Raw genomic sequence first — 18,967 nt, forward strand, 5'->3', positions numbered from 1 at the left:
CAGCGGCAAGCCTGAACACTTACCTCCTCCTCAATAGCAAAAAGTTTGACAATGTTTTTGTGATTGAGTTTTTTTAACACTTCAAATTCTCTCATTTGAACATCCACGGGGCGAAGGAAACTGATGTTATTAAATACTTTGACAGCATATAAGTCGCCAGTTTTCTGGAAGACAGACAAGACAGAGGAGTCAGTCTCACAGCACACCACACATCCTTCAGACCAAGCTCTGGAATCAGAGCCCCCCAATCTAAAACAGGTAAAGAATCTGGATTCCCCAAAAGTCACTGTTTCTTACATTACAAACAGAACTGACAAGTGGCACACTGGTGGCCAAGCCAGTCAGCCATGTAGCAGAAGGTAACAGCTTTCTTTTGGAGAAGAAACTGAAAGCGAAACTACAGTGATTTCCCAGAACCAAACATTTACAACTAAGAACAAAGAGACAGAAAAATTATACTCCACCTACAAAAATTTTATCAACATTATCAAAGGAATGCAATTCAATTTTTGGAAATTTTTGTCACTAGCTGTGTTAATGTGTCTGTAGAAGTCTGAGAATCGAGGTCAGCGTGAACTTCCTGCTTAGATCATGCCGCTGCAGGCCGAGTGGACTTCCTGGCTGGCCCTTAGACTGCTGTCCTGCATACCCACCTTCAACCTGACCTAGACGGGGTGGGAGGCAATCGTTCCTTCATCGGCTGCCTTTAGAGGGGCAGGATCTTCCTACATACCGCAGCAGCTCCCCTCTAGCTTCCCTCCCGTACCGAGTAGATGGTATGTGCAGTGTCATGACACACAACTAACCACAGCTTTTTAGCACTACAAAATTAACCTCGTTCTAAACAGTTCCAGGCCACTCCCTTGCAGTCTCTGGGACCAGCAAGCTTCCCCCGGGGGCCAGAACAAGCCTGTTTCTCCCATTCAGCCCCACTTTCCCCCTATATACTCAAGGTTGCATTTCCTCAGAACCAGCTATTCTCGGGGTTCAAGTGTGACCTGCTTGCGGGTTGGCCCCCTGGTTGGGGCCTCTCCTTTGGACTGTACGCCTCCTTTCCACAGATTCACAGTCACCTTCTTCCTCTGACCACAGAATCATTATCTTTCACAACTATTCACTGTTGTTAATAATCCCACCTCTCAGTATCAATATTTGAAGACTGCTTTCTTTAAATGACCCCCCACTGCCCAAGTCACACCAAATACAAAGAAATGTATATTTCCTTATAAATGTCTCAAACTCAGTTTAACATAAGATTTTTTTTTCCTTAAAATTTTGTTACATTTATTTATTTTACTGTGTGTGTGTGTGTGTGTGTGTGTGTGTGTGTATGGGTAGGGGTCAGAGGGCAGTATGCATTCCTCAGTTTCCTCTCTCTGCATATGTGACCTGAGGAATAAACTTAGGTTGTTACACTTGGCTGCAATTGCCTGACCTGCCAAGCCATCTCACCCCCCAAAAAGGAGGTTTCCAACAGAGGAGCAAGCAGCGGAGACAAAACAATGTTGCAGCACATCCAGGGTAGTCAGGGCCTGCTGTCTGGAGAGGTTTGGAGCCTCTCACAAGTGTGAGGTAACTGGACGATGAGATTGTTCCGTATATTGATTGTCACAAGTCAAAGTTATAAGAATTAGATCTGCATGATCAGCACAGCCTTCCTACAAGTCCCTTGTCTTCACCTTCACCAGTTGTCACACCCATGCACTCCACCCCACCCCCAACTTTAACAAGAAAGTCTAAGAGAAGGAGCACAGTGAGATGGCTCAGTGGATAAGTACCTGCCATGCAAACTTGATAGCCTGAGTTCAATCCCCAGAACCAACAGAAGAGAAGTGACAACTGAAAGTTGCCTTCTGACCTCCAACATGTATACCACGGCAGCGTGTCTGCACACACAAACCACACATTAATAAATAAAACGGCCCTAAAGATTAAATAAGCAATATGATTTACATGGCAGTGTGTTTACGGACATGGTATCCTAAGCAGTGCACAAAAGAATGAGCATCATGATGAAACACAAATTTAAATTAAAGGAACACAAGATTTTAAAAGAGATTTATTTATTTTATGTGCACGGGTGTCTTGCCTGCATGTATGGCTGTGCATTGTGCTTGCTGGTGCTCCAGAAGGGTGAAGAAAGCCTAAGATTTCCTGTAACTGGTTACAGACCGTTGTGAGCCACCATGTGGGTGCTGGCAATCAAACCTCGGTCCTCTGCAAGAGCAGCCAGTGCTCTTCGGCACTAAGGCAGCTCTCCAGCCTAATGGTACCATTTCCAAGCATGGGGACTTGTGTACTTGTGTGTGGAGATGTAACATTGAGTGCAGGTGCTTGTGCAGGACAGGGGCATCAGATCCCCTGGAGCTGGAATTATAGGCAATGTGGGCCACCTGACAAGGATGCTAGGAACCAGAATCAGGTTCTCTGCAAGAGCAGTGTGTTCTCTTAACCCCTGAGCCATCGCTCCACTCCACACTCCACACCCTGCTTTTTTAGTGCCATCATAAACACTTGCAGTTGACATTGATATCACTAAGAACAATCACAGTGTCTGAAAATACATCTCTGGAGAGACTATTAATGACCAAATAATAGACTGGGTCATAGGAACCTCTTAGGTCAATTCTTACCCTCCTCAGATCTGTTATTTTAGATTTCCACAATATATCTTTAAAAGTACATCTTTGTTTCTTTGGAACTTTATGCTGCCTTAGGGTATCTAGTTTGATCTTATTCATCCATTTATTCTTTCATTCAGTGAACGTTTCAGAGGATCTAGCATGTCTAGGTGTTTACATGAAAGACACTTAGTAGCTAAGCAGGGAAAGGACCAGAACTCAGAAACTATCTAGTAATGCCAGCACTTTAAACTCGTCAGCCAGGTTATCACTACTGTCACTTAGTTTCCAATGTGTATCCTTCCTAATGGCATCTTGATACAAAACCAAACTTGTCTTGTGTAGGGCTTGCTCATTGGTTATATGTTACAACTCCAGGCCCACCACAGCACCTGACAAATACTAAGTAACCACTACATTAACTTGGAACAAAGGAAGGCAAAATGTCAGATGCATTTCAACACTAAATTCTGTTCTCTTCTTGGCCCCAAACAAACAAACAAGCAAAAAAAAAAAAAAAAAAATTCTAGCAAAGAACTATCCCAAGAACAAAGGAAGTGAACTTAAATAAGGATCCAGAGCCCGTGGCCAATTCGAGAACCAAGATGAAATCTCTAAAAGCTGTCCTCGTGACATTTATGACTCATTCTTTACGAGCCATACAGCTGTTTATAATCACAGTCTCTCCCCAGAGAAAACAGCCCCTCACTCATGCATGCTTGTCACAGTGACAATCATTTTGCTTTGTTTTATTTTGTTTGCTCAAGATAGGGTTTCTCTGTGTAGCCTTGGCTGTCCTGGACTCACTTTGTAGACCAGGCTGGCCTTGAACTTAAGAGATCCACTTGCCTCTGCCTCCCTGAGTGCTGGGATTACAGGCATGCACCACCATGTGACAATGTTCAGTGATAATCTTAAAGCTTTGGGAAAACAAAATCACCCCCCCCCACACACACACACGCTAAAACATTCACAGTTCCTGTGTCTGAAAATAAGAATTACAAGGCTCCAAACATCACTCACTCTAAAACAAACTCATAGTGTTGAAAGATCAGTCACTATTTGAGCTACAAAAGGAATTCTTATTGTTATTTTTTTTCAGCTTTTTACACATATATCTCTGATTTCTTCATATTAAATTATTCTAGGTTTTTGTTTTTGTTTTTTTCTGTGTAGTCCTGACTATTCTGGAACCACACTTTACACCAGGCTGGCTTTGAACTCAGAAATCCACCAGCCTCTGACTCCAAGTGCTGGGTTTAAAGGAGGACACCATGACTGCCCAGCTATTCTAGTTATCTTTAATTTTATCCTCTAATAGAGAACTCAACAAAATGCTAAATTTAGGTTTTTGATGTGTGTAGCTGGACTAGCTACTCTATGGGTTCTTTTTCCCATCCTTTATGCCCCCAGTTTTACCCCCATCACTATATAGGAGAAAAAAAGGATAGAGGGGAGAGAGAGAGCTAGAGATCCTTAAATCTAATTTCTTTCTTCTTAGCTTGTAGCTGGTTTTTGCTACTTTGTGGATTCTTCTTTTTCTCACCCTTTATCCCCCTACCCTGTTTTATCCCCTAACACTAGATAGGAGAGAAAGGATAGAGTGGGGGGGGGTGGAGAAGAGAAGGGGGCGAAGAAAAAAGGGAGTGAAGGAGGGAAAAGGGGGACTGAGAGAGGGGAAGAAAGAGAGGGAGGGAGATGGAGGAAGGGAGGGATAGAGAGAGAGAAAGGGAGGTAGAAAGAAAGAGGGAAAGAGAGAGAAAAAGAGAAAGAGAGAGATCCTTGTTGAACATAATTTCTTTATTGTTGCGTCTTTGAGCACAACTAACAAACCGCAACCGACTCCCCTGAATGACCAGCAACCACCAATCCTACCTGGCAGGGCACTAGCATTTATATACCCACTGAAAAGTTCCCAGAATTCCAAAGGTCACACATCGCAGAAACTCTCTGCAGCTGGCAAAGCCACACCTCTACTACAGCAAGACGCTAATCATAATCAGCTGCTGCGGCAGCCCAAAGCAGCCCCATATCCCCACACCTGGGCTTAAAAGGAAAACATACTTTTATAATATTTCTGTGGTGTTTTAGAGAACCCCGAATTCCAGAACTATCACTACAGACCTGCTGCCAGGATCAACTGTTTTAATCTGACTCCCACTTGTACCAGATCCAGATTACCTCACACTAGGACACAGCCTTCTAACTCCAGTTTCCGTGCTTAGTCTCTTCACTCCCACCTACCCTGTCCGATACTATTTTAGACACAAGAACCACCTGCGGGTCCTATGACCGAGCATCTGCCAGTGTGCCCAGCCCTCCCTCCACTAAATGTCACTGTCAGGAAGGCAGGTAGGGAACACTCTTCAATGACTTCAGCTCTCTTCCCTCCTGTAAACTCACAAACTCTGGCACCACTAGACAGATGTATTCACTGCCCCAATACAAATAAACTCATTCTTAATCACAAAAATCACAAAACCCCTTTCTTTAGACAACAGCAAAAAAAAAAAAAAAAAAAAAAAAAGGTCAAAATCACAAAGCCAAATGTTTCCATTTAAATGTGCTTGTCAGGAGGAAATAAAGCAATGATAGAGTGAAACACTGCACCTACCTTATGTCTTCCTCGGAAGACATTTGCAGTGGCCCCCTGGCCTAAGATATCAGACAAAAGCCACAGATGGTTAGAAGTGCTCTGCATCTCGGCTTGGTCAGGCGCTGCTCCTCACGCTGAGGGGAAAGAAGAGATTTGCATGTATGCTGTTAAGGAAATAACACAACCGAAAAACAAATGTTAGCCATGTTTGGCTTGAAGTAAGACTACTTATTATTTACTACTAAGCTGAAGTGCAGAAACACAGTCCAGGGTAAAAAAATATGTTCTAACAATATTACAGGATAAATGCTATGTGGGCACCACCACACTATTAAACCACTTGCACACATTCGATTATTACTATTGTTATTGTTATTTTTGTTTTATTTGAAACAGCATTTCTCTGTGTAGCCTTGGTTGTCTTGGACTCACTCTGCAGACCAGCTGGAACTTAGAGATCCACCTGCCTCTGCCTCCTGAGTGTTGGAATTACAGGTGTGTGCCACCACTGCCTGGCCTCAATTATTTTTGTTATGCTTTGGAGGCAGTATTTTATGGTATCTCCCAGCGTTCTCTTGAGCTCTCTATATAACCCAGACTGGTCTTCTGTCTCGGCCTCCAGAATTATGGAATTACAGGTAGACCTGGTGTTTTTTGTTTGCTTAATTAAAAAAGATCTGTGCTTGAGTGTGAGCCTGCATGTGATGCTGGAGGAGATGGGGGTCTGGATCCCCAGGAGCTGGGCAGTTGTGACCAATCCACTGTGGGTGCTGGGAGCTTAAGCCCCGTTCTCTGCAAGAGGAGCAGGTACCATAACCACTGAGCCATCGCTCCAACTCCCACATCTGGCTTTTTTTTTCATATATTCGATTTAATTTGCATTGCTGACCTGTAAGAAATATCCCTTTATCATCTGATATTGTCTCTGCCAATTAGAGTAATATCGACTACTTATCTACTCCCAGTATTTTGAAAGAGTATTGATTTACAAAAAAAAAAAAAAAATGGACACAGGGTCTTCTTATAGTCCAAGTTGGCCTTGAACCTGTAATCTTCTTGCCTTTGCCTCCCAAGTGCTGGGAGATAAGTAGAAATTAGGGTAGTACAGAAAGCAACAACCACGTGATTGTTCCAGAGCACAAATTTTCACCTACGGGGAAACTGAACTGAAAAGCACGGAAGCTATTATTCCTGAAAAGCCAGGAGCTCTTCTGCTGCTTAAGGATAGTTTCCTGGGCCAGTGAAATGGCTCAGTGGGCAAAGAGGCTTGCTGCCAAACATGACAACCTGAATTCAGTCCCTAGAACCCATGTGGACTATCTGTGCACGAGTCCACGCACATACATACCTGCACACACAATAAATACAATGTAAAAGACATGAAAAAGCACTCTTCTCCATAACTTCTAAATGGACAGACATACACATGCCAAGAATGCATTACCAAGTCTTAAGAAGCATCAAGTGCAGACTCGTCTTTTAACACAGGAAAGCCGTTTGAGGACGGCACAAGCGCTATACACATCAGCCTCCTGTAAGCTGTTGTAAGGTTTGATCTCAGCAGTCCATTTCCAGGAAGTCAGAACTCTGATCTTCCACGGATGGTTGGGACCATAGAAAACGGCCATGGGTCCAAGTTTCACCAATCTATTATACACCAGCTGTATTTATAATTTTATTGCCTTTGTGATTGAGATAAGGAACTGTACATCCATCAGCCTATTTGACGTAAGCAATAAGACCCCCTTCTCACAAACAACAAAGGCATTTACCAGTTACTATGTTTCAGTCAGGGGTGATAAATCCAAATATGTAATGGAAAACCTTGCCTAACTTGCAACTAAGGTTGCACTGCTCATAACGTATCTAGTGGATAATTGAAAACACTTAATCAGCCAAGACAGCTGCTCTCTGTATAACACTAAAAAAAACATGGGTCCACAATGGTGACGATTTGAAAGTTTCTTCCAGTAACCCCCTCGTGACTAAAACATGACTCAGCACACCCACCAGAGGCTTCCTATGTAAATGTCCCTAAATTTTGACAGGCGTATAAGCTGGTATTCAACAAGTACGTTTTCCGGTGATGCTGCCCTCGGTCTACTTCCTTTGTTTAAAACGAAAGTTATTAAGGATAAAACAGGTTTGGTGACATGGTGCACGGACAAAAGTTCCAGAATTTCCAAACTCTAGCTCTACGTCAACCATTTATTGGACAGGCAGTAGAGGTTCCAGATGGGAAAGGTCGGGTTTGGTGCATGCCTTTGACAGTTCTCCGGGAGAAGCTGTCTTGGGACGACAAAAAAATACTAGGGTACTGGATTAGGGAAATCAATCCAGCAGCTCAAAAAGGAACGAGAGAACAGGGGAATTTGCATTTCGCCCGTGTACACAGAAAACGTGGTGACCCCGGGTGGGAACGCCTGTTCGGTCGCCAGTCTATTTAAAAACTGCCCACGGTGTCAGCTGGGCCAAGGGTGGGAGCGGCCAGCCAACTCCGCGGAGGGCAGCCCTCCTGCCCGGCCGCCCGGGCCCAGCCCCGGCGAGCGCGACGCTGCGGGGGCCCTGGGTTCGAAGCTCTGACTCAGCAGCCCGCCTCCCCGACCCCCGGGGCGCACCCAGCCGCCCCCGCCCTTCCCCCAGCCCTCCGCCCGCCCCTCTTACCCAGCCGTGTGTCCGCGGCTCCCGGGCCTTCTCGAGCCCCAGGCTACTTCCGGCTTCGCCAGCCCGGGCCGCGGAGCACGTGACCGACCGCGGGGCGCGCCTGCGCGTGCGTGCTCCGCGGCGGCTGAGCGGCCCCGCTGCGGTCGCAGGTAAGGAGGGCGCCGCCGTTCCCCGGGCGGAGCTGGGGAACTCGGGTCCGTCTGCACCGAGGACCGAGTGCGGCAAAGGTGGCGACGCCCACGGTCACGGGTGGGCAGGATGCTGGCCGCTGAGGACTTCCGCCGAGGACAAGATTGGGGGCAGGTTTGTGTTTTAAGCATCGCTTGCCGCATGAAGCAACTATCCGTTCCTGATATCTATCAATCCGTTCTCTTAATTCGCTCTTTCAGGTTTTTGAAAATGGCAATACTGGAGAATTTAAGCATTGAATTTGACAACTTAAGAGCTAAACTAGGCGTTGCTTCCGTGCACGACAGCACCAAAGCCCCCTTCCCACTTAGGATAGAAGGTGCGACCTCCAGACCAAGGGACCCGTGAATGGTTAAGGGCAGAGGCTTTGACTGGGACAAGGAACTGAAGCCGCGTATCCGCCCACTCCTGATCCCATTCAGACCACTTTTCATCAAATGCACAATGGAGACAAAAAAGCCCAGTCCAACGAGTTCTTAGAAAGAGTTATTTTATTAGAATTTTCAACAGTTTAGGCAATGAAACCATTCTAACAGCAAATGCACTTTCTGCTTACAATTAAAATCTCTCGCAGTTCTGATAATGACAGGAGTGACAGACAGGTCCATCCAAGTTTCTCCAAGAGAAAAACCCACAGCTCCAAAGTTATGGAGGAAATATGACTAAGCCAAAGGACTTCACATTTCCCACGTAGGTGATACACATGAAAACACCACAAAGTACTTTCTTAAAAGGCAAGCCACTTGTGAGCCCATTAGCAAGCGTCGAGATGGAAACAGTCGATTAGGCATGGGGCGAAGCCAGGCACCGTGAAACCCTAGGTCTTTTGCCTCTGTTTTCTTACCTATAACAAATGAGATTACCCCTTGAGACAATTATTTGGGTGCTTGCTTTTAGAAATTAGGTACTTAATGATGGAACAGTTTCTTGATAATGACCATACTTGGGTAACCTCAAGGAATGAAGATGAGAATTATTATACATGATTACATTAACATTCACTATTTATACACTCTGATTTCCATGTCCTGGTTTCTCAGGTTTAAACACATGTGAACCTATTGTAGGGCTTTAAGGAGCTGTGTATGGACTCCATGGTACAGTAATCCAAGCTAATGCCGAGGCCTATGTTTTAATCCATTGAATTCTTATCAAGTTATGAGGTAGCTACCATTGTTTCCCCCATTTCTGAGTGGGACACCAAGGCAGGGAGATTCAACTTGCTCAAGGTCCTAAAATCAGTTACTGGTGTAAATGGTGTTTGAACCTACTTCATCTGGGTCTAGAGTCCTTGTTATACAAGCTCTTAACTGCTGTGCTGTGCTACTCACTAGAACACCTTGCAGTCACACTACAGCAAGAGACGCCAATACATCTCCACAGTGAATAGAGTGCAGCAAACAAACATCCAGTTTTGCTTGTTTTGTTTGCTTGTTTTGTTTTTGAAACCAAGTCTCACTCTAGCCCAGACTGGCCTCGGCCTCCTCTAAATGCTGTGATTACAAGCATGAGTGAGCCACCAAATCTGGCTCACTTACCTATTTAAAAAAATTTACAGAAGTACTATATATACTTCATTAATCTAGTTTCATCATTCTCAGTTTCCTGTCAGTTTACTTCACTGCTTTTACTTTATAATGTAAGGAAAATACTGAGCATCTTTTGCGGAATTAAAAATCAGAAAAATACCCATGTGCACAATTTAGAGTAAAATCTAGGGGAGCGCTCAGCAGGTAAAGTGCTTGCTGAAAACAATGAGGGCCTGAATTTTGATCCCCAGCACCCTCAGAGAAGCTGGTGGCTGTAGCCTGAAGACTGGGCCATAGAGACAGGGTAGGTCAGCCAACCCAGCCCAAACACTGAGCTCTAGGTTCACTGAAGACCCTGTCTCAAAAAATCAGGTATTTGCCAGGTGTGGTGGTACAAAACTTGAAATCTCAGCACTCTGAGGTAGGCGGATCACTGTGAGTTTGAGGCCAGCCTAGTCTACAAAGTGAGTCCAGGACAGCCAGGGCTACGCAGAGAAACCCTGTCTCAAAAAACCACCACCACCACCAAAAGGTTATCAACCTCCCCATATATACACGCCCCCCACCCCCACACAATCTCACACACACACTCTCAAAAGATTTTAGGGAATTTATGGGCCACAAACCCCATGACAACACACAGCCAAGGGTGAAACCCAAGACAAATCCACCCTGAAATCATTCTGTCCCCTCCCTGTTCTGTGGTGTTGGGGAGGAAACTCAGGTCCTCAGGCAAGCTTTCCACCACTGAGTAACACACCCTCTCAGATTTACTTATTCCATCTTAAGCAGGTGCTCATGTAGCCCAGGCTGACCCCAGATTCACTATGTAGCTGAGGGCACCCTAACCCTCCTCCCTTTCTGTTCCTTTGTGCAGTACTAGGCTGGAACCTGGGCTTGCTTGGTAAGCACTCGGCTAATGGAGTTAGGTCTAGGCCTTAACTGGGCTCGGAAAACTGAAGCATCTATAGCTATGCCACAGCAGTTTTGTCCCTCTTCCCAACACTGATAGCACTGCTTTTCTAGCTTTCTCCTGGAGCACACAGCAGTAAGTAGTAACTGACTACAAAATCACAAACATACAGGTGGTCACACCTGGTGGTTCACACCTTTAATCGCAGCAGCTGGGAGGCAGAGACAGGCTGTGAATTTGAGGCCAGCCTGTTCTATATATCAAGACCCAGTCTCAAGACAATAAAAAATCCAGGTATACTGTGCTAAGTACATCTAAAAGCATAGAAAAACACTGGAATTTGTAATTCTTTTATAGATTCACGGAGCTGATCTCGAGTGCATTTAAAGAGACCAGCTTAACAGACCTAGGTTGCGAGTGGCCTTTAGGGGCACAGTCAGTGAAGTAAGGCATCCACATTCATATGTGCAAACCTTTAGGTCGCAAATCACAGAGTGACTGAGGTGGAAAAAGGAGGCTATTTGTAATAATTCTGGAAAAGACTTGGTATATTTCACTATGTAAAATTTATTTTATAAAAAATGTATAACACCAGCACCTACTTTTAAACCGACTTATTTAGGAACCCATTCTCTTATAGAATACATATTGGCATTGAAACAGTTTAAAGAAATGTAATGGCTATCTACAAAAAAATTACGTTTTGATTGTTAACCCCCCAAAGCTTATGTGTCTGCACACATAAAACTGAACATTTCCAACTTTACATTCAATTTGTTAGAGTCAGTTTTCCACACTTTAGTTTTTATAAAGAACTTTAAAGTTTTATATAAAGAAAAAATTAAGGTACTAGGATAAATCTATGTCTTATAACAGCATTTTTACATAAACAATTTAAACTGGCATGCAGGCAACTTTACTTGTTGTCACATACCTGTATTAGGGAAAAATTACATCCATTTTACAGAAAACCCCACATATACCGCAGTAAGCTCAGAACAATGTTAAAAGGCGAGTGTGAATGGCACACAAAACCACTTCTTTATAAATTATTAACTGGATTCCTGATCATGACACAGGAGAGGGAAATCCAATTCTTAGGGCTTTGCTCTCTGGAAGAATACCTGGAAAACAAGGATTGAAACACGATGGCTTTCTTCAAGGTTTATAAATGCTGCTCACCCCTTGGTAACAATACTGCTATGAGCAACAGCAGTCAGAGGAAATAGCTCTTATAGGCTTTTTATTTACTGGTAAAGTTAACCATGGAAAATTAAATTTAAGGAAGAAAAAAGTCAAAGATAAAAGATAGAAATTTTCAGTCTTAAAAGGTTTACTATTTATTTGCTGATTAAAAGATTCAGTATTGGGCTAGAAGCCATGCTAAGCAATGGCCCAGCACTGCAGTCACCCACAGTGATGCAAATGAAATGAGCACTAGAAACAGTACATGGTAGGCAACGAGCTCATCAAGAAGGACCACATTTATCACTATATTCCCAAGGCCTAGCGCTGCTCTTCACCTGACGGCCTAAGTGAGAGGAAAGCTGGACGTGGTGACTCACACCTGAGACCCACAAAGTTGGGAGGCCAAAGCTCAATTCCAAGCTACTCTGGGCTACAAAGGAGAGATCCTGTCTCAAAAGAAACCCAAATCAGAAAGTGCTAAGAATGGCTACTGTATGAGCAAAAGAAAGCAAAAAAGGAGGCTGTCAGGTTAACATAGCCTAGAGTCACCAGAGAAGGAGTCTTGATTGAGGAACTGCCCAGATAGGAGTGGTCTATGGGACACTCTCTTGACTGTTAATTGAGAGGAAGGACCAGCCAACTGTGGGCAACAGCAGGCCCTGGATTGTGTAAGAAACCCGGCAACTCATTAGCCTGTGATGAGCCAGCAAGCAGTGCTCCTCCCTGGTCTCTGCTTCAAGTTCCTGTTCTGACTGCCCTCCTGCTGGACTGTGCCCTGTAAGCTGGGATGAACTCTTCCTCCCCTAAGTTGCCCGTTGGCCATGGTATTTGTCACATCAGCAGAATGAAATCAGAACAGAGCACAACAAAGGCAAACTGAGAAGAGCAGTCAGAATTCCTGGTGAAGGAGGGCTGATGGTAAGCAGGCTTGAAAAGTCTGAAGAACAGCAAAAGATTTTACTGTTTGTTTTGCTTTGTCTTTTTTTTTTGAGACAGGGCTTCTTTGTGTAGCCTTGGCTGTCCTGGACTCCCAAGCTGGCCTTGAACTCACAGAGATCCACGTGCTAGGATTACAGGCATGGGCCACTGCACCTGGCTCACCTATGGAGCTCTTGGTTCAGCACTTTGTAGTCAGAGGCAGATGGATCTCTGTGAGTTTGAGGCCGGCCTGGTCTACAAGGCTGTGAGTTCCAGGACAGTCAGAGCTACCCTCACTGCCTTGATAAAACCAAAAAGAATTCTACTAATTTGAGCCAGGGAGCTACTTACTTGTAACTTGCTATCAATTTAGTGTATGGGGCTTTGCTTTGCAGTTTGTTTACTGAAAGTATTAAAGACAAATGAGAAACAGTTCTGGGTTCTGGCACATTGTGACAGTGCTCCTTGAGCAGAGAAAAGTCACACTTACTGGTACTTGCAGCCCATCTACTGTCACATAAGCAGTCCTCAGTATGGAACAGTAATCTCCAACAGGCAGGGTCTCACTATGTAGCAATCTCCAACAGCCTTTCTAGGCAGGGTCTCACTATGCAGTAATCGCTAATGGCTTCTCTCTGTCTCTAGGCAGGGTCTCACTATGCAGTTAAGTGCCAACAGCTTCTATTTCTACACAGCGTCTCACTATGAAGCAGAGGCTGATCATTACTTTGTGATCTTCCTGCCTTCATTTTCCAAGTATGGGGATTACTGGCATGCACCAACTTAGGTGATCTGTTTTATTTATAAAATTTAATGCTTCATACATATATATATATACATATATATATGTAAAACCTTGTTGGCTGAATCCCTTTGTCTTTCAAATGTTTCACAACAAAATGTAAGGAATTTATACTTCTGCTTTTGTATTTTTAGATCCTTTCAACTTAACATGAACTGTTCTCTAACTTTCCATCCTCTAATACCCATTTAATCACTTCATAAAACCATAAAACAACAAGGAAAACCGATGCTGGTTTTTATACCAATATATTCAGGCTGTTTAGACAATTAGAGCAAATATCTAATTTTAAAGGTCTTTCCAAGAGCTTAGTACAAAGGGATTTGCAAAAATGGCTGCCAATTACGATGTCTTTTTAAAGCACAGATCCCAGAGTGAGTCAGACCCTGTGCCCTCCAAGGTCACAAAAGATGCAAAAATTTTCCAAATACCCACCTTTAGGTAATTTTTAAAAACTTTAGCATCAGGCTGCTGAAGTGCTTGACAGAATTCCTGGGGTGACAAGGAAGGGAAGAGAAATGGGAAAATCCATTTAATTCAAGTCCATAATATCTTTTTTTTGTTTTAAATTATAGTTAATAAGCACAACATGGCATGGCAACCGCTTTACCTCCTTAGTACAGCAGTGTTAACTACGCATGCAGGAGACTCACAGGATTTTTCGTCATTTAGAAACGAACACCTATGCCTAGGTGAAATGGGAAGCTGCAGGTCTCAGTGAGAGACCCTGTCTCAAAAAAACAAGGTGGAGGTTCCTGAGAAATGATACCCAATGTGGACCTCTAGTGTCCACAAGCATACATACACACCACACATACAAAGAAGGAAACCCTGTTGTATACAACAAATACAGATAAACTTAAAAAAAAGCTAAGCTACACTCTGTGTGATGCCTTCTTATCGCAATAAAACTTGAAAAAAAATTCCAAACCAATCAAACAGTAAAACCGAACAAACCTCCAAAACACTGTTGAAGAACAAAGCAAAGCCTGGAATCTAGTTAAGTGGATTTTTTTCAGGCTTGGTGGCCAATCAGTCATCCTGCTAGCCCCTTATACAAGAGGTTCTAACTTGAGCTGACATGATACTTCACTAGGTGGATGTATACAAAAAGTGTGGGCAGCTGCATAACAAAGTATGTGCAATTACACTGTGTCAAAGTACACAGTAACTTTGTAGCCACCTGTCTCACAACAGAACTTCAGACTTAAACATTAAAAACTCGACACAAGCCCAAGCAACTCTCTCCTGTGTTGTTAATTATTTAGTTTCTCTCTTTCCTTTTTCCTTTCTGTCCTCAGGATTTGATCCCAAGGTCTGGCACATGGCAGGCAAGCAGGCAAGCTACCACTCAACTGCATGTCTGACAGACCAGAGTCCTCACGTACTGTGATCACTGTTGGCAGTCTATAGTCTTTTTCCTTTTGCTTGCTTTTCAGACAGACTTTCACTCTGCAGCCGCAGCTGAGCCAGGACTTACTGTATAATCACTGTGTAAGGTAGATTCACAATCATAACAGCCCCCTGCCCCAGTCTCCTAAATAGTGGAATTACATGCATGGGCTACCATGTCCACCTGAATGTTTTCTTTTCAAATGTGTAAAATACTATAGGATTGGAAAAGACAACCATAGTAAACTTTGATTTTTGAAAGACCTTCTTTGTTTTTATGTCTCTGTGCTTACATGAGTTTATGTGCACCATAAGCCCTTAGAGGCAAGAAGAGGGCACTTGGTCTACCTCTGGATCCCCTGGAACTAGAGTTATAAGTAGTTGTGAAATCACATGTAGATGCTGAGAACTGAACCTGTGTCCTGAGTAAGAGCAGCCACTGCTCTTAACAACTGAGCCCCATGAATTCTGATAGTTTGGCAGCAAAACTTAGTATCTTCCTAGGTAACAACATAACTAACATGACCCAATTACTCATAATTTCAAAACAGTGACACATACAAGTAATATTTCTATGTCTCTCCAACTTCTGACATAAAAATATTCATGCAATCAGGTGGGGTGGGGGATTCCTCTCGGTTGGTAAATCACCAGAGACTGAACCTCAGAACCCATAAATGTTTCTAGTGTGGTGGCATGTCTCTGTAATCCCAGGACTGGGGAGGTAGGAACAGTAAAGCTGAACGAGTGAGGCAGGGGCCAAGGAAAGACTGTTTCAGAGGCAGACAGTGTTCCTAAGGATCACACTGGAAGTTGCCCTCCAGCCTCCATATGTGCACACATACACAAAGGAAAATATGTACAGTTACAGACAATGGCACTATTATTATGACCTATCACTTACTGAATGGTAGAAAATCAAATTTGTATTGGAGGTTAGTTAAGAATAAAAACAAAATTGTTCCATTCAATTTCATGAATTATTTGTAAGTCTAGACTCCATCCAGGCTATTGACAACAAAACAAGCTGAATACTATGTGGCTTTCTTGAATTAAATTTAGATATGAAGTATACACTCAAAATAGTTTAATAAAATTATGAGCAAAATTTGTTTTGAGAGCTCTTACCTGAATTATTTCTGGAGCAACTTGTAAGGAGGGCAGGTATTCTTGTTGAAGATACTGAACACACTCAGGGCCCTGCAGATGAAAGATAACTGAGCCATCTTCTTTATGATTAAGAGCACAGACTCTAGAGCTGTACTGCCCTGATTTGAAGCCTGGCTCTATGAAACTTGATCAACTAACTGCTCTAAGTCCCCAGTTCTCCGTCTGAAAAATTAGGTAATTGGAAGTATCTGATCAACCATATATAAGTATCTGTTTATTACATACAAACAACATAATATACAACAAATAGAAATTTGTTAGTGTAACATAGCATTTAGCACATGTTAACATTCTTTAGGGCTAAGTACTGCTAAAGATGGCTTCTAAAGCCACAACCTCCCGAACACTGGAACAACAGCAGCAAAGAAGGGTGAGACTGTCAGTCTGCCACAGAAAAGAATACAGACTGTGGGGCACTGAGGGAAGCCTGTGAGTGCTGCCAGGCTGACGACTATCTTCAGAAAGTAAAACACAGGCCAGAAACAAGTAAACAGTATAAAAGCAGTGAAAGTATACTCAGCTTTCCCAATACAAGAGGCTACAGTCAGTGGTGACAGGAATGGAGCAAAGACCAGGAAGAAAAGGCCTAGGTTGATGGAGGCTAAATACACTGCTTGCAAGGGACATTTCCTAGCAGCCCCGTATATAAAACCTAGGAAGTCAGCTGTGATTTATTCCTATTTCTGGGAGAGGGGTGCTAAACAAAGTGGGGCAGGAAGGATGCCACAAATAATTCCTGAGCCCTACCCATTCCCAATGAGTACAAAGGAACCCAGGAGACACTTCCTTTTTAAGCAATGTTATTTCTGAGAGAACAGCTATTAAAAAACAAAACAAACAAAAAACCCAGTTAATTTCATGTTTGAACTTGATAACTTCTGTGTGAATGGGCTGTGGAGGCCAGAGGTTGGTGGCAGCACCTTCACACACTGCTCTCCACTTCCCTTTTCTCAGACAGGCCCTCTCCTTAAATCTGGAGTTGGCTAATTTGGCTTGGCTGGCCAGGCAGTAAACTCCAGGGATGACCCACCTGCCTGCACCCGCCCCTCCTCCCAGCACTGAGATCTCAGATGTGCAGAGCTCATCTGTGAGTGTCCTGGGTGCTGTGCACCTAACCACAGGTCCTAATGTAGGAAGCAGCTGATGGGCGGAGCCATCTTCCCTGCCCTGCATTTAATAAGGGCTTTAGTGGGTTGATGGTTCAATCTTAAAGTAAATTACCAGACAACATCAATGGACCACACCTAGCATCTGGGAGGCTGAGGCATGGGCTGTGAATGTGAAATCAGCCTGGTGACAGTTAAGGCTGTCTCAAAACAAACCAAAATCGATCTCTCTCTTCAGCATACTTTTCCCTACTTTAGCATCTGGACTTTCTGTTTACCATCATTAGCACTCCTCAACCACAGCATTCCTTTACCTTTCTTTTCTCCCTTTGCTCCTGGCCCTCTACTTAAATGGCCTAGGTCTCAACTTACTGCCCCCTTAGAGGAAATCTGTTAACTGTGGGGAAAGGAACTACACTGGTTCTGAAGAGTTTTTCTTCTCACCTTTCCATTAGTCTGACCCATTCTGCTTATTTCCAACGCACTGATCACCACTGTCATACAACTGTGTTATCACTTAAAAGAGAGAAACACACAAAAAGAACCCTAAAACCTACAATTTGAGGCCAGGGCTATGATGGCTCAAAGGCAAAGTGCTTATCGCAAGCCTGATGACGGGTGTGCAATCCCAGGATCCCACAGTGAGGGAGATACCTCAAAGCTGGCTTCCGATCTCCATACCTGTGTTGTAGCATGCACATATCTACATTACACACACACACACACACACACACACACACACGGGAGTGCGCAAGAAATAAATACCTTTAAACTCCTTTTTAAAAAGGAGGGTGTTTTTGTTTTAATTTGGAAAGTAAACTTGTACTCAAATATTCAAAATCAGAAAACAGCAACAATCAAAAGTCTGTTTTAAGAATTTGTACTAATTTAGAACACCTTTCCTATGTGTTTCCTCCCTCATTCTAAAGTCTCCTGCACCCACTGTGTCAGCAGTCTCCTCTGTTATGACTTCCTGCCCTTAGCTTTCACACAGTTGGTCCTGTTTTTGCCGTCTCTGTGTACGTATGTAACTGTGCATGACTGTGTGCGCCCACGGAGGCTAGAGAGGTACAGGCTACCTGAGGGCCTTGCCGTGTGAATGTGAAGGATCCAGGTCCTCTGCAAGAGCAGCATGTACTCTCTTCTCTGCTGAAGCCATCCCCTGCCCACCTTTGGGTATTTCTTTCCTGGTGCTTTAGGCAGAGTTCTTTTGTCCTGATCTTACAAGTTGTGATGGACTTACAATGAGGACTCCAATGTCAGCATTTAATTTTAAGTACGTAACACTCCTATTCCTAACACCTCTCTAAACATCCTTCCCAACCCAACTATCCGCATTACTTTCCAAATATTCATTCACGTTCAGCAACACACAGCTGCCAATCATCTACCCCACTGCACTTTTTAGCTATTGCTTCTGCCTGAATGTCTAAGCGAAATGATCTTCCACCAGCTCCACTACGTCAACACAACTGCTGTTCACAAACACCCCCCTCCCTTCTTTGTCCAGAAAGCTCGTCTGACCAGTGCCATTCATTTTAAGACAAATCCACCTTTCCTTTGGGCTGCTTACTGTTCCTTTGGGCATCTTTAGTCCTATACTATTTTACATATCCATTGAAACCACTTAAACCACTGAAGAATTATTCATGCATTGTTTTTCCTTGATCCTGAACAACAGAAACCAGGGATTACCCTTTTGCATTTTTTCTACAACACAGTGGCCCTCGCCCTAACTAGCAGCACAGGTATAAAGGAAATGCTGTTGAAATGAAACCTTCAACTCTCCACCAGAAGAAATTGAAACTTAGAGAAGGCCCTGCCCTGCAACAGAGATTCAGGGAACAGGCTGCTCTGCACTGAGCTGCATGCAGTCTGA

At 43.7% G+C, this 18,967-nt stretch overlaps 2 protein-coding genes across 4 annotated transcripts in view; both read right to left on the reverse strand.

Annotated features, from left to right (window-relative positions):
- The window catches only part of Tbk1 (TANK binding kinase 1), a 40,461-nt gene extending 32,507 nt beyond the window's left edge, over positions 1-7,954 (reverse strand). For 2 of the 3 annotated variants that reach the window (XM_055625969.1, XM_055625967.1), the window contains exons 1-3: positions 7,882-7,945; positions 5,236-5,381; positions 24-164 (exon numbers count right to left, since the gene is read on the reverse strand). In XM_055625969.1, the coding sequence (XP_055481944.1) occupies positions 24-164; positions 5,236-5,322 (228 nt within the window). In that variant the 5' untranslated portion in view covers positions 5,323-5,381; positions 7,882-7,945. Of the gene's footprint in view, positions 1-23; positions 165-5,235; positions 5,382-7,881 lie in introns of all 3 variants that reach the window. The other variant, XM_055625968.1, reaches the window with a different exon arrangement.
- A 589-nt stretch (positions 7,955-8,543) lies between these two features.
- Positions 8,544-18,967, reverse strand: part of Xpot (exportin for tRNA) — a 38,429-nt gene continuing 28,005 nt past the window's right edge. The window contains exons 23-25 of the mRNA XM_055625933.1: positions 15,941-16,012; positions 13,856-13,912; positions 8,544-11,636 (exon numbers count right to left, since the gene is read on the reverse strand). Coding sequence (XP_055481908.1) covers positions 11,610-11,636; positions 13,856-13,912; positions 15,941-16,012 — 156 coding nt within the window. The 3' untranslated portion in view covers positions 8,544-11,609. The remainder of the gene's footprint in view (positions 11,637-13,855; positions 13,913-15,940; positions 16,013-18,967) is intronic.

This window comes from Psammomys obesus, unplaced genomic scaffold (assembly GCF_907164565.1).
Source record: "Psammomys obesus unplaced genomic scaffold, mPsaObe1.curated_primary_1811, whole genome shotgun sequence".
In the NCBI taxonomy this organism is placed as follows: Eukaryota; Metazoa; Chordata; class Mammalia; order Rodentia; family Muridae; genus Psammomys; species Psammomys obesus.